This window comes from Aquila chrysaetos, chromosome 9, assembly GCF_900496995.4.
Source record: "Aquila chrysaetos chrysaetos chromosome 9, bAquChr1.4, whole genome shotgun sequence".
Classification (NCBI taxonomy): domain Eukaryota; kingdom Metazoa; phylum Chordata; class Aves; order Accipitriformes; family Accipitridae; genus Aquila; species Aquila chrysaetos.
In genome coordinates, this window is record NC_044012.1 from 61,208 (window position 1) to 76,802 (window position 15,595).

Here is a 15,595-nt window from a genome sequence, read left to right on the forward strand (position 1 = left end):
TCCTAAGGAAACAGGAGCTTTGGAATCACACAGTCTTGTAGGTCCTCTCTAATAACTTTTGAATGTTTTAGTGAATTTCAAGCACACGTGAAAAAGAGAGGAGGACCTCAACAATAATTAAGTTCCTACAGTTTTGTGCAAACTGGCAGCTAGCAGATAGCTTTAAAGTTTTTGAGTTGATACACAAAAGCTACATAACAAATTTAAGCCTACTGAGAAAACGGGGTTGGTTTGTTTGTTTGATCTTTCACACATCTTCTGGAATACATTACACACTACATATTGAAAACTAATATTCTACAGTGCACATAAAGCCACACTAAGTCACCCAGGTAACCTGTGCTAACAATACCCCAGCCACCAATACTGGTCACAAACTACAAAGTTCCTGGTCCTCTTCTTTCCAGGGAAAATTTAGAAATACTAGGATATACCAGGATAAACTTCAGTCAAATCAGGCCTAACTTTGAGAAGCTCAGAATGTGCAACTCGCAGGCAAGTGAATGAATTCTCCACAAGAATTGCCTAAGATCTACTTATCATTTTATTCACTACTGTCAGGATTATCTTCTTTCTCCCAGAAAGCCTGAGGAAAATGAACAACATGACCATTGATAAATTGGTTGTATAAGCAGTCAACAACCAAAACATGACCCCAACCCTCAAGCTGAACATCCACAGACCAATGATAATTTTGGTCACCTCACCTGAACTGAGGGAAGTGTAGAGAGATGGAGAAATTTGTCTGCAGATATTTACAAGTAATTCCTCTCAACCACAAGAAAAATACATCACTGTTTCTTTAAACATTAATAGTTGATAGAAGATTATGATGGTTCTTAAAGAGCACAGTGTCAAGATGACAATTGGAAAGGTGACATGTTTTGTGTTAGGAATCTGCTGCAAGCATTCCATAGCATTTTCAAACTTTAAGGCAGAAAGCCACATTTCAAAGCAACACTTCTAACAATCATACATCCAGGTCAGCTGGCCTGAGTCTTACAGAAGAAGAAAACTGCAAAGAGGACCTGCAACACACACATTTCCTTTACAGTCATCAACCCAAAAGATACAAAGCAAAAATTCTGCTAACTTCACAATAAATAAGCTATCTTATAATAAAAATTGATCATAGTGCCCCACCACCATTATCTACAATGCTCTCTTTAATCAATAGCAACAAAGAAGAAATAGGATAAACTTCCTCATTCAATTTTTCTCATTCCAACTCCCCTTCTCTCCCTTACACAGTGACTCTCCCTTTTCCCTCGCTCCCTACCTTTCCCCTTTTTCCCCACTCCCTAGATTTCTTTCTGCTCTGACAATGTACTACACTTCACATGAGCCGACATGTATGCTAACAAATAAGATACATGCATCCAGATACCACAACATTCTCACACCTGCTCTGATAGCTCCCAATCCTCTTCTTTGTCGTTCCCTGCCGGAAGCCATCTGAGGTGACATCCAGAGGTTGCTCAGGGACTGCGCTCCAACTGATAGCTGTAGAAGAAAGGATTATGAACAAGGGAGGTGCTCTCATCACAAAAGCAGAACTTAGCAGTTCCTTTCATTCTATGCATTCACATGATACCATGCTGCTTCCCAAAATAATTCAAAGTAAAGAGGACCATGGCTCTCTAGGGTCAGGATTCCAGTACCTAAAAGAACAGGTAAATTCTGTTTAAAAAAAAAAAAAAAAAAAATATATATATATATATATATATATGCATACACACACACAACTTTCATCTTTATCAGCTCCTTCAAGAAGCCATGCATCTAAATATTTGGTCTCCAGTTTTGTAATTCTCCCCTTTTTAGGGGGATTCTACTTTCTTTTGTGCATCGTGTCCAGACAAAGCATGAAGAAATTTCCAAGTCAGACAGCTTATTTTCATATCAGGCTGTGAAATACTCCAAGTTACTTCCATCAGTCACTCTATGTTTTCCTTATTAATTTATTGTGTGCTATTATTTTATTGTATATTGTATACTCTGAATAGTTCTCTTTATGTTTGATAACTGACATACATCAAATACCTGTACACTTTATTTGAAAAATGTTATTAGCTAGCAGTCAAATAAAAACAATTTTTTGGAAGAGATAGCAAGTGGCAACAACCTTATCCTTTACCCCCATTCTGATAACCTTATTACCATCTTAGACTGTAAACTTCTTAACGCTGCAACTCTGCATACCATACCTTATAGAGTTATAAATAACTAGCAAAGCATCATCAGCATGTTAACGGAAACAAAACTGATTGACATGCCCAATCTGTCCCTCCATCACCTAGCAACGGTTCCTTTAATTTCTACTGCCTTGAGACAATTTTTATTCCCTAAGTTCTCCGATTTCTCTGTGTTCCTAACAAGCAAAACAGTTGCACATGCCTTAACTCTAAAGACAAGTTTCACAGCCTCTCTCCTTCATGATACCATCTTGCCATTCAAGATGCTCAAAACCTACACATTATAAAGCATATTATGGAGACTGGTTACGTTAATCACACTCGTATTATGATTCATCTGTATGCTGCAATTGACACACTCTGCTAAGCGTAAAATGTACTTGCATTGTGATGTAGGTACAATGCTCTATCACACTACTAAATTAAAATCCTGTGTACTGTCAAATAACTTTAAATACATACAACTGGTATTAAACATTAAACCCTCCACATGTGGAATATCTAAAACCACCTGGTCAGAGGATATCAGATTCTGACAAGCAGATAAAAATTTACTTAAAAATGAAAACGTTTTATATTGTTTCATTTCTTCATAGTTATTGCCAACTTCAAAATATTAAGTGGAACACATCTTTCTTTTTAAAAATACCAGCCGAACTGTTCCTATCAAACATATTTCAATACTCAGTGTAACAGCCCTGAATTTATTCTGATTTTCACCCCTTCAAGAAAAAAAAATCAACCAGGCATAATTCATATATGCAAAAAAGTGTAATAAAGCGTCATTCACCTTTATTTAACAGAATGACCTGAGTAACTGTACAGAAAGGCAGGCATACACAGGAATTTAGTCACAGTTGCCTTCAGATCTTTTTTGCTAAGTGAATTGGCACCATTTTTCAATGATGGATTTTGTGTCCTACCTCACATAATCAACACTTTTTCCCTCCTGGCACCTGTAAATAACTCCAATTTAATGAATGTGAATTTCATTAAGGAACCTTTTGTTTCCATTCTATTTTATCATCAGCTCTACTGTAACGGAACAACTTCCACTTCCAGTTAAGCCAGAAAAGTATACAACAGCAGAAGGTAGTCATGTCCAAGTTTAAATAAACTGCTTAACCATACACATACAGTGGCAGTTCCATTGGTTTTTTTCCCCAAATGAGACCATGTTGCTAAAACACAACGTGACTTGCATATTCATTCATCACCATGACAAAAAATGCAATGTCCAAAACCTCTATCAATTAAACCTTTACACTATACTGCTCTGTATTCTTTCTACGTTCACAGGTTTCTGGAGCAATTGCAAGCATAACTCAGCATGGTGAGTCTTCTGTTCATTACCAAGGAGAATGCAAAACTAACTGAAAACAAGAAGTCTTTTGATATTTTTGTTTTCTTACTGCCCTCAGAACTTTTGCTGGTTATTTTCTGTCTTTGTTTAGATTATAAATTCTTAATGGCATCAACCAAGTTGTTTATTCAGTCTGAAAACTCCCTACAGGGAACTAGAGGCTGAGCTGAGTATTATTAACAATTAAGTTCTGGCCTGAAATTAATTTTTTGCTATACGTCACACTTTGCCTCTAGCACTGGCAATGGAAGATGTTCCATTTTAGGAAACCACCAAAACCACCTAATTTCTATTTGCACTTTTGCACAGTTATGCAACTAGCCCAAGTTAACTCACCCGCACTGCAAGGAACAAGTTTTGTTTTGCTGTTAGTTTGAACTTCCTGAATTGCCTGGCGGCTGTGTTCAAATCGAAGATCCGATTGCAGCAGCTTAACCTCCTGAGGGAGAAAACCATCTGGCAAAAATGAGATGTGCTGACACCTAAAGTAAACACGGAAAAATGCAAGTGATTTTAAGTCTGGTCTTTCCAAAAAAGCCGATTTTGTGCAATTTCCCTTCATAATCTAAAATATGTTACTTTTACATTAAAACTGAATTGTACATAAATTACAGAAGGAGATTTGGAGGCATTTTTCCCTTCAAAAAATTATTTGTTAGAAAAACAAAGCCACATACTTTATTAAGACCTTGTCCATCCTAGAAAAACTACGATGATTTTAACAAAGGTCTAGTTAAAAGCTAGTATAAACAATGGAGATAAAGTATGCAGGATAAAAACTGCAATATACTTCTGCAATCACAATGAAAAATAATCATCATAAAGTATTTACATAGTCAACCATATTACATTAACAACTGTTTTATGAACCTAAAGGTTCATAATCAAAGACTAGAAAGATACAAAATAAACTTACAGTTCCATGTATAATCTCATCTTTGTTACCTTAAATTAACATTACACACTGAATGGGATTAGGTTCATACGACGAGGAAAAAACCGCCCGAGTATAATTATCATAATATTTACAGAGAGCAGGAATGAATTAAGACCAAAGTTCATATTGTCAGATGTAATAGTCTGAAAAAGTGCCTGACTTTGCAACCAAAGTCTAGTGAGGCTGGGAAAATTCTTGTCTCGTGTTACAGAGTGAGGAAAGGATTATCCAGTACACTCCACTGGATAGGTAGGTAGAGCTTCCCCTATTAATATACTATGACCGCTTTTATAACCATCCTAGAAGGATGCAAGGCTATGGAGAAAAGGAGTTACTAAAAGTCAAACCTTTCAGATGAACTTGTCAAGTTAACTGCTTCTTAAAGGGAGTGGTTCAGCTCCCTGATTTCTTTCTTGCTCTCCTTTCCCTCCACTCTGCCCAGTTCCATTTACTCTCCTCTAATACTTGCAGATTCCTTTGTTGCACTGATTCAACCTCCCAAGCAAGAAAAACATCCACTTCCTATCCTTTTGTTGCTGGGATAGGTTTCATCAACTCAAGGATCTGAGGAGGAAGAAAGCCAGTGCACAGCAGATGACGACTCTTCTCATTTAGCAGCAGTGCACTTCACCTCTCACACAAATTTCCCTGAGGTGACAGGTTGTGTTGTCAGAGCTCTACTACTCACAGGAGGGAGAAAAATGAAATCTTGGATGTAATTCAAATCAAAGAAGCAGATAAATTTTTACCACCAGGGAAATGCACATAAGCTTTGCCATGCCAGTGCAAGGTAACTCTTAGCTGTTTTCCAGCTGACCAGAACAAGCTTCACATGGCAGCTGTCCTGAACCAGGTGGGAAGGGACCTCTGGAGGCCACCTGGTCCAACCTCCCCCTGCTCAAGCAGGGCCACCTACAGCCAGCTGCCCAGGACCGTGTCTTCTGAGTATCTCCAAGGTGGGAGACGCCACAACCTCTCTGGGCAACCTCTGCCAGTGCTCCATCACCCACGCAGTAAAAAAGTGTTTCCTGACGTTCAGAGGGAACGCCCTGTGTTTCCGTTTGTGCCCGCTGCCTCTTGTCCTGTCACTGGGCACTGCTGAAAACAGCCTGGCTCCATTTTCTTTGCACCCTCCCCTCAGGTATTTATACACATTGGTAAGATCCCCCTCAGCCTTCTCTTCTCTAGGCTGAACAGTCCCAGCCCTCCCAGCCTTTCCTCATATGAGAGATGCTCCAATCCCTTAGAACATCTTCGAGACCCTTTGTTGGACTCTCTCCAGTATGTCCATGGCTCTCTTATACCAAGGAGCCCAGAATTGGACACAGCACTCCAGGCTTGGACTCACCAGTGCCACTACAGGGGTAGAATCACCTCCCTGGACCTGCCGGCGATACTTGGCCTAATGCAGCCCAGGATGCCATTAGCCTTCTTTGCTGCCAGGGCACGCTGCTGGCGCCCGTTCAACTTGGGATCTAGCAGGACCTCCCAGTCCTTTTCTGCGAAGCTGCTTTCCAGCTCGGTAGCCCCCAGCATATATTGGCGCATGGGGCTGTTCCTGCCCAGGTGCAGGACTTTGCACTTCCCCTTGTTGGACTTCATGACATTCCTACCTTTCTCCAGCCTCTCAAGGTCCCTCTGGATGGCAGCTCAATCCCTTGGCGTATCAGCCACTCCTCCCAGTTTTGAGTCATCAGGAAACTTCCTGGGGGCATACTCTGCACCATCATCAAGATCATTAATGATGATATTAAACTGGACCTAGTATTGACCCCTGGGGTACACGGCTAGTTACACCTCTATTTACAGTTTGTCCAATGATCACCAACCACCCTCTGGGCTCAGCCATTCAGCTAGTTTTCAATCCACCCCACTGCCTGTTCATCTAGCCCATACTTTTAACAGATTCTCTGTGAGGATCTTACGAGAGGCAGTGTCAAAAGCCTTACTGAAGTCTAGGTAGACAATATCCACTGCTCTCCTCTCATCTACCAGGCCAGTCACTCCATCATAGAAGTTTTTCAAGTTGGTCAAGCATAACTTCCCCTTGGTGAATCCATGCTGACTACTACCAATGATTTTCTTGTCTTTCATGTGCCTGGAAACGGTTTCCAGGATTAGCTGTTCCATCTCCTTCCCAGGGATCGAGGTGAGGCTGACCAGCCTGTAGTTCCCTGGGTCCTCCTTCTTGCCCTTATGGAAGAATGGAGTGACGTTTGCTTTCCTCCAGTCTTCAGAACTTCTCCCAACCGCCACGACTGATCAAAGATTATCGGGAGTGGCCTCACAACAACATCTGCCAGCTCCCTCAGCTCTCCTGGGTGCATCCCATCAGGGTCCAGGGACTTACGCATGTCTAGTGCTCTTAAATACTCCCTGACCTGATCCTCTTCCACCAAGGGTATATTCTCCTTGCTTCAGACTTTCCCCCGGTCTCTAGGACCTGGGATTCCTGAAGGGTGGTCTTGCTAGTAAAGACTGAGGCAAAGAAAGCATTCAGTACCTCAGCCTTTTCCACATCCTGCGTAACCAGGTCCACCATGTCATTCAGCATGAGCTCGCATTTTCCCTAGCTTTTCTTTCGTCACCTATGTACTTAAAGAAGCCCTTCTGGTCTCTGACATCCCTTGCCAGATACAATTCCAGTTGGGCTCTAGCTTTCCCAACCTCATCCCAGCAGACAGAGACATTGTCTCTATATTCCTCCTCAGTTACCTGCGCTTGCTTCCACCCTCCATATGCTTCCTTCTCATGTTTGAGTTCGGCCTGGAGCATCTTGTTCATCCATGCAGACCTCCTGACATTTTTGCCCGACTTCCTATTTGTCAGGATGGACCACTCTTGAGCTTGGTAGAGCTGATCCTTGAATATCAACCAGTTTAAGGGCCCCTCTTGCCTCCAGGGCCTTATCCCATATGACTCTTCCAAGCAGATCTTTGAAGTGGCCAAAGTCTGCTCTCCTCAAGTCCACTGTTGTGAGCTTGCTTTTTAGTCTCCTCTCTCCCCTCAGAATCCTGAACTCCACTATCTCATGGTCACTGCAACTAAGGCCTTCGACCTTCACCTCCCCAATGAGCTGCTCATTGCTGGCGAATATGAGGGCCAGCAGAGTACCTCTCCTCATTGGTTCCTCTATCTGCCATTTCAATCATTCCTAAAGGTGGATCAGGTTCAAAAATTCCACTTCCTTTTATATTGCAGAGCAGGAGGATGAGAAACAAGTATGCCAAAGCCAGAGTTGCAGAGCCACAAACCTCATCCTTTACAGAAGCTGAAGGCCCAGAGTCTCATGGTAGAATTCCTCAGAATGCATCAAGACTACAAAAGGTGAGCTTGCACTGCACATCCAAATCAGTGTGAATATAAGTGGTGGAATAGACCAATGAGAGATATTTGCTTGCACGCAAGTGGCAAGTGTCCCAGAAGCACAAAGTTTTGCTCTAAAAGCAAAAAACTGACAATTAACACTAATAGAAACAAGTATTGACATGAAATCATGACTTTCCAATCTGGTTGCCGACCAGTGCCCATCTTTCTAAACTTAAATGTACTCCATCACTCCACAGCAATTTCTGCGTTAGGTCTAGAACTCAGTTTCCATGGGCTGCACAGCACACATGAAGGCATATGATACAGTCAAAACTTTAGAATAGCAGTTTTCAAAAACCTCTACTGAGAATGGACTGACAATATAATTTTAAAAATTTTACATGGGAGGGACTTGCATGCATACGCAATAACCCACATATTAACCTCCTGGAAAATTTTAAGTTTGGATCCAAGCTTAGGAAGACAGCAAAAAGTAAACTGATTTTACTGGAATTCCCTTCAAAGCAAGTTTAAAATACTACATCTTTTACTTGCTGGAAAGTAAGTCTGAAAGCAGGGTCTAAAATCAGCGGAAGCTTCAGAAGAACTAAGAAGTTCATTTAAGGCTAAGTTATAAAAAGGTTTGTAAGGACAACCAGAAAGAAATCCTTTGCACAGTGCAAAAGTCTACCTATGCATTCATCTGGAGTCAATTCGGTCAGAGTGCCTTCAGGATGAACGCATTTGGGGGCTTTTTAATTTGATTTTAGGAATGGTCCTGCAAGAAATAAAAGCTGCTTTTGCTCACCAACACAATTCTATAAAAGGGAACTTTTAGATATTCAGAATGACTTTGTGAAGTGTGGATAACTGAATAAATTAAAACTTTTTTTGACCCTGTTTGAGGAAATAAAATCAGGAAGAGGGCAAGAAAAGTTCAACTTCACTACACTAAAAAACTTCACTATGCTAAGTTTGTGTCCTTCTGGATGCTTTTTCTGCTGGAAGGCTTCTAGAAAAACTCAGGTGGGTTAACAGCTTCTCACTGCTCCATCAAGGGACAACAAAGGGGATTCTGAATCTAATGGAAATTCTTTTGTGAATCTTCAAGTCTGATCCATCAGCAGGAGTCAGCTTTTCTCCGTACTACACAGGGCTACTTTCTGAAAATGTGAATTCACAGAAATTCACATTTTCTGCAAATCACTTTGGTGCAAAGTCCTGGATTTTGTGTGACACGTTGTCTTCTGTAACTCATTGGCTCTGTACACACTATCTGATTTCCAAAGGAGAGCACTTACCTTTCAACAATTGCTCTCCGCATAGCTTCTTGGCTATATGGACACTTCCCCACTATAATTGCTGACAGATACACTGGATACTGCAGGAAATGCATCAGAAGAGCTCCTTGACACCCTAACACATTCCAGCGAGCCAGTTTATCACTGCAGGACATAGAGCATGTTCTGTCCCCACGACCTGGCTTCACTCGTAATAATCCCACACGGTGATACCCCAGCCCAGGTATTCGGGCATCACCCAGCTCTCCAGGTATGCATTTTGCTCCAGTTCTGTAAACATCTACTACCTTCGGCCTCCCTAAGCCAGTCTCCTTATTAGCTGTTTGCATGTCTGCAGAACATTCACAGCTCTTTGGATTTGTGTCGTCTTCCCGTTTCACAGATACTTGCTGAACAGTCAGGTCTTCAGGGATTACAGAAAAATAACCATCATCGTCAGTTTTCATTCTCTTGATTATGTGATTACTTGCCATTTTCTCTGATTTCCTTTTATCTTCTGGACCCAAATGATCACGGTTACTTCTATGCTCTGATTGCCCAGCTGCATCATCTCCAGCCACTGGCTTAGAAAGCCGGTTCTCTGGTTCGCTAATTGGAATAATAGAAGCATCTCCACCTAGAACAAAAGAAATGACAATAAAATTGTCCTAAAATGCATCTCTCATGACTGGAACACATCACATCAGTAATATTACAAATACTACTAGCTTTCACAGATTCGCACTCAGGAAGATTTAACTACGAGAACACACTTTTCAAACAACGTTGCCCTGTACAATGATGACTTGGCTGAAATTTGAGCCAATATATGTTTAACTTCAAGTTTTGCATTCCACCTAAGAAATAACCAAAAAAGCAAAATTTAAAACAAAAATTATAAAGCAAGAGGTGTCAAAGGCATTTAACAGACTACAAGCAGTGCTGAAGACTCACAGGAAAACTAGTCTGATTTCACTAAACAATACAAATCTCAAAAGAATAACTAATGAATAACCTATCAAATAAGGATGGAAATTTTAATCCACATCACTAAAACAAGCTCAAAACCAAAATTTTGAAGCTCAGTTCAAAGCAAACAAAGACTGACAGGCATGTGAGAAAAAGGCAGTCAGGAAATTATTCTTGCTCTTAAATTTGAAGATGTAGATTCTATTCTCGTATTGCACTAACAAAGAAAACCATCATAGCATATTCCAGCAAGGCCATCAAAATCATGAAAATGTATGAGCAACTAATTCACTATGTGAAGTACTGATAAGGCATATTTTGAGAGTGCTTAGACTTCTCTGCTCTGGTAACAGACTAGCAGTTGACGAACACACTGGTAGGAGCGTGGTAACATCAAGACATCTAATAAGATGGTAGACCAAGAGGTCGCATTCCTACATTTTGGCAACAGTGCCTCAACTTTGTGGTGCTGTTTTTTTAAAACACACAAAGAGTGTTTTCCATGACAAAACAAAAAGTTGCATTCCATTCCATAAGAAGGTTTGGGTTGGGAGGGTGGTGGTGTTTTGTGGGTGGGGCTTTTTTGGTTGTTTTTTGCGAGTTTGGTTTTGGTTTGTTGGGTTTTTGTGGTTTGTTTTTTTTTTTCCTGGTTTGTTTTGGTTCTTTGGTTTGGGTTTTTGGTTTTGTTTGTTTGGTGGTTTGGATTTTGTGTGGTTGGGGGGTTTTTTTGTTTGTTGTCTTTTGTTTTGGTGGGTTTTTTTGGTGGGGGTTTTTTTGAGTAACTGTGGTAAATGTCAATGTTCTTTATTAAAATTTGAATCCAAGGAGACAACGTTTAAAGCAAAGCAACCAGGAGATATGACAGGACCTCTGACAAGTATGTTAGTTTCCGGAAAAGAAAATAGTAGCCATTATTGTTTAAAGAGAAAGTGAAGCATTCCACTACATAATGAGCTGTATATCAGATTTACTGAGTTCTCATGAATCACATCCATTGAGATAAAATGCCAAATGTATCTGTGGAGGACCAATTAAGTATATCTTAGGGTACATACTGATAACATGAGTTACTGCCTCACTCTCACTCCAGACCAAAGAGAGACCAAAGAAGGGCAACGGGCAGAAAAGATTCTAGAAGTGGGGGCCATGACATTGGTTCACTTCAGCATACTCACATGGGGTATGACTGGAGAAGAAAACAAATATGGTATTTGGTTTGAGTTTCCATTTGCCAGTTTCAGTTCCTGGAATAAAGATACTGCACTGCTGATGTGAAGCTGCCAGCCATATCTGATGGAGGAGATACCTGTCAGGCAGAAAGTTTTCATGAAACATTTACTTCATTTTTGATGCATGGGAAAACAACAAAAATTAGATGCCCACTAGTGCCTGTTCTTTCCTGATGAAGTCTATGAGGAGCTTCTACAGTTACGCTTCTACAGATAGATGGGATCCAACATACTCCATAAACACAAACACATCACTGGAACCTTAATAACAGACCTCAAAAGGCTGGATTCAGTGGAGTTAATCTCCCCAAATCGTTTATCTAAGGTCCCCTCCTCCCACTCTGTATTTTTACCAGCACTGCAACTCATCCGATTCTGTGAGAGCCAGTTTAGTGGCATCAAACTGCAAGAAATGTACTTGTTTCTGCAGCATTACTATTCTCCCGGCTCAGTTCTTGAACCAGCTTACCCCATGTGAACAAGAGGGCTGGTATGTGGGAAACAGCAAAAAGGCTACCCTTGACAACCAGTCATCAGACCAGCATTGACATCACATGAAGTCAAATAATACTTCTTTGTACAGAGGCTCTAGAAGAATGAGGAAGAAACAAGCTTTCGTGAAAGGGCCTTAACACCACCTAGAAGTGTAAAAATTAGGTTAAACTCCTGCTAACAAAGAGGGGGAAAAAAGTGTTGCCTATACAGAAATAATACTGTCTCTTTCATTACATTCTCATCCCTGAAGCTGCAAAATCTGGCTATTTCAGCTATAGGTCAAAACCATTTGGATCACAACCAACCAACCTCAAGCGGCACTGAACAACAGCACATGAACTTCATGCCTCACCTCTGGAAGCTCCTCTTGGCCACAATTTCAGCATGACTATCATTCAGAATGTCTCCTAAAGCAACAACCAAATGAGAACAATACACATCATTACTGAAAAGGAGACGAACAAAGCAAACAGAATTTGACAAATGACAGTTCTCCAGATTTGTTAGCATTTGAAGGTTTAACATTGGTATTAGGTTACTGCAAGATATTTAAACTTCCAATCACTGCCAAAGGAGGTCAATAGCCTACATAATGAAGGATAAAAGTCTTCACTCCACAGCAAGTCAGAGACTTGTTTAAATACCAAATTTTAACTCTTCTGATATTTGAAATCCTTTGAGTTGAATAAAGACTGGCTTCCTTCAAAACCTTCTTGATGTTTGTTCTTAATAGTAAATCTTGATATTCTCAGATTAAGCATAACATACAGAAAATTTCAAGTGTTTGTTAAGCTTTTGGTTGAACTTTCTTGTTGCACTATGTCCTACAATTTAAATTACTTTTTTTTGTAAATAATTCTGATATTTACCAGGTTTACACATCTCAGCTTCAAACTTCCTGCAGTGTCTGCCTATTGCGGTATCTAAAGGAACAGGATCTGTAGATCAGTTTTTATTTCAGGAATAAAAGGCCAGGTGGTAAAAGTCCTCTTTAACAGTTCTAAAAGTTTAAAGTTTAAAAGTTTTCTAAAACATAACCATTAACATGACCTACCAACCAAGTTAATTTAAAAATAAATTAATGTCATCATAAGAGGAAAGTATTTTCTAAACTTAAGATCACTGAAGACAAACAACAGAGACAGGAACTAGCTTTACCTTTTTCCTAGTCAAATTTCTAGTTTGACTCTTAATACATAAATTGTAAGTAGTACAACAGTTTAACCACAATTTTCCTAGATCCATCAGAAAAATGTCTGTCCTAGTACTCTTCTAAGATGGCTAAGTCACAAGAAACATCCACAAAAATCTAAGACACAGAATTTAGTTTCTTCTCTTTTGCTCCACTAATTCATTTCAATATGAAGGACATTATATAGAACATGAAACAGCCTAAAACTCATGCATGCAAAACCATTTCTCCTATCTTGCTCTACTCCTCCTCTGAAATCTAAAGAAGGTAGAAATCCCTGTACCTACATATTTACACTCTTCCTCCTTAGTCACTTTTCAGCACTACTTACTATGGCTTCTCCCCTCTCCTAGGAGAGGGGACAGATACATTCTGAATAAACAAATGGACATGCAGAGCAAGGAAAGTCCTAAAATAAATGGTAAGAAATAGTAGCTGTGAGAAGTCATAGATCTATCCCATACATTTACTGTACCAACACTTAAAACTATCTAGCTGCAGAACATACAGTAAGGGAGAAAAAGCCTGTTAGCACTTTTCTGGTGTGACCCCTACCCTAATTCAGCAGTGGTATCTTCTGCATCAGACCACAACAAAACTAGACTGTAACAGGCGAAGCACAATTATTTTGCTTATGTTTTGTTTTGCTTTTAGTTATGAAGTCTTTAGGTATGCAGACTCATGGCCTAAACTACACATTTCCACATATTAAAAGTTCATTCACCTTTAAGGCAGCAAGTGCAGCAAACACAGCAAACTTTCAGGGCAGGCATTCTGGCTGCCTAAGCCCTTCTCTTCTTGATGAGGTAAGGTCTGCCTTATACTTCTGGCTTCAATCTATAAGTCTGAGCTCAATGCCTTGGACATTTTCACTGATTCTATGACACCAGCAAGAAAGATGGTAGCATAGGTAGTCTGTTCTTGGATTTTACACCATACTTACCAGTTTTTCTCATTTTGTTTTGGCCAATACATTTTGTTCCGGTTCCCATAGCAACAATTTCCTTCGTTACTGAAAGAAGAAACAACATTAACTGAACAAACTATTGCCAGAAGCATTGCTCTCATACAGTCATTCTGGTAAGACAACACAGAGAACATTGTGTAGAAGGGAAGGTACACAGAGGCAGGCCATGCAACATTCCAGAACAGAAACAGTATCAGCTGGAAAACTGAACACAATAGGCAGAAGCACTAGTGCTAGGAAAAGTCTATGATCCCATAGCGGGAATGCTAACGCAGGCTTGATGTGCTAGGCAACACACAGCGGATGCTGGCACACAATTCCTCAAACACCTAAAAAAGAAGCATGGCATACAATCCGCATGACAACATGGAAGCACCAGTAAGGGAAAAGAAGATGATGGTGAACTAACGCAAACACACAATGCAATAACACAGGCTGTTAAAGGAGAGCAAACTGAGACCTTTCTAGGATTCTCTCAAAGAGCAGCCAAACATACTTTTGCAAGGGTTTACATTAGGAATTCAGGTCCTGCCTAGACTTTTGCCACTTATTGAACAGCCAAATACAAATGCAGGCTTTCATCTTTTTAGTTACAGTCTGGGAAGAACAGCATTTCACTATAACTTTCTCTTTCCAGACAGAAGCTGTAAAAGCTTTTACAATCACAAGAGTAAAGAACTTGGGTGGAGACAGAAATGGGTCAGGAAGGGGTGTATGTTTTTTAAAAGGTATCTTGGGGAAAAAAAAAAAGGGAGGGAGGGGGGGGAGGAATCAAGGACTGTCACCTTCTCTCCCCTTTCCCCACCTCCCACCCCAATTCTCACAACTCATTCTTACCCTGCAGATTCCCTGGACTAGCAAGAACCTCTCTTTGGGTGGAAGACTCCACTTTGACAACAGCTGCCAGTGAAGTCCATTCCCTGTTTGGATCCGGTTTCCCCTGCTTAGGGAGTCTGGTCCTATAATGCAGGTAACATAGCTCAGCAATTTCATCAGCTGACCACATGGCTCCCGATGCAAGTGCAGGTTCTAAACAGAATTGGATTCCATCACGACACTGATTAACGGCCCCCACCTCTTCAAACCCTACCACCTTGTTCTGCATGACACCTTCCTGCACCAGATTCCAATATCCAAGGCCTAATGACATCACCCCTTTCAGGATTATTTATAAGAAATATATGAAACGAAAACCTTTTTTTCCAAATAGCTAGGAATAATAAAAAAAAAAATGCTAGAACCCTTATAGTCCAGCAGCAGCTGAGACTGCTAGCTTCCCAAGGCTCCCGCTACGCAGCAGTCAACAGCGTCCATCACACCACCGACTCCGTGCGGTCCCCTGCACCACCCCACTCCTTCCGAGGCCGCCGGGCCTCCACCCTGCCCCTGCCACCGGGGAGCGCGGCGCTCCGCCGCCGGGGCAGCCAGCGCCCCGAGCGAGCGGGTGCAGCGCTCAAGCGCACCTCACGCCGCCCCCAGCGCAGGCCCCTACCCTGCGGGTTAACGGTGCCGCCGCTCCTGCCCGGGCCGGGCAGCGGCTGCGAAAGCCCCGGGGCCGCGCCAGGCCGCCCGGCTCAGCGACACCCACACCGCGCACGCGCAGCTGCTCTCCCCGCGCGCGAGGCCCGCCGGGAGCGGCAGCTCCTGCGCAGGCGCAGA

At 41.3% G+C, this 15,595-nt stretch overlaps 1 protein-coding gene across 14 annotated transcripts in view; it reads right to left on the minus strand.

The window, feature by feature from the left end:
• Positions 1-15,543, minus strand: part of ADAT1 (adenosine deaminase tRNA specific 1) — a 32,898-nt gene extending 17,355 nt beyond the window's left edge. For 2 of the 14 annotated variants that reach the window (XM_041126192.1, XM_041126191.1), the window contains exons 1-7: positions 14,774-15,370; positions 13,913-13,981; positions 12,130-12,184; positions 11,229-11,359; positions 9,106-9,721; positions 3,895-4,040; positions 1,404-1,503 (exon numbers count right to left, since the gene is read on the minus strand). In XM_041126192.1, coding sequence (XP_040982126.1) covers positions 1,404-1,503; positions 3,895-4,040; positions 9,106-9,721; positions 11,229-11,359; positions 12,130-12,184; positions 13,913-13,981; positions 14,774-15,086 — 1,430 coding nt within the window. In that variant the 5' untranslated portion in view covers positions 15,087-15,370. The other 12 variants (XR_003924954.2, XM_030025389.2, XM_041126197.1 and 9 more) reach the window with 12 other exon arrangements.
• Between the last annotated feature and the right edge of the window lie 52 nt (positions 15,544-15,595).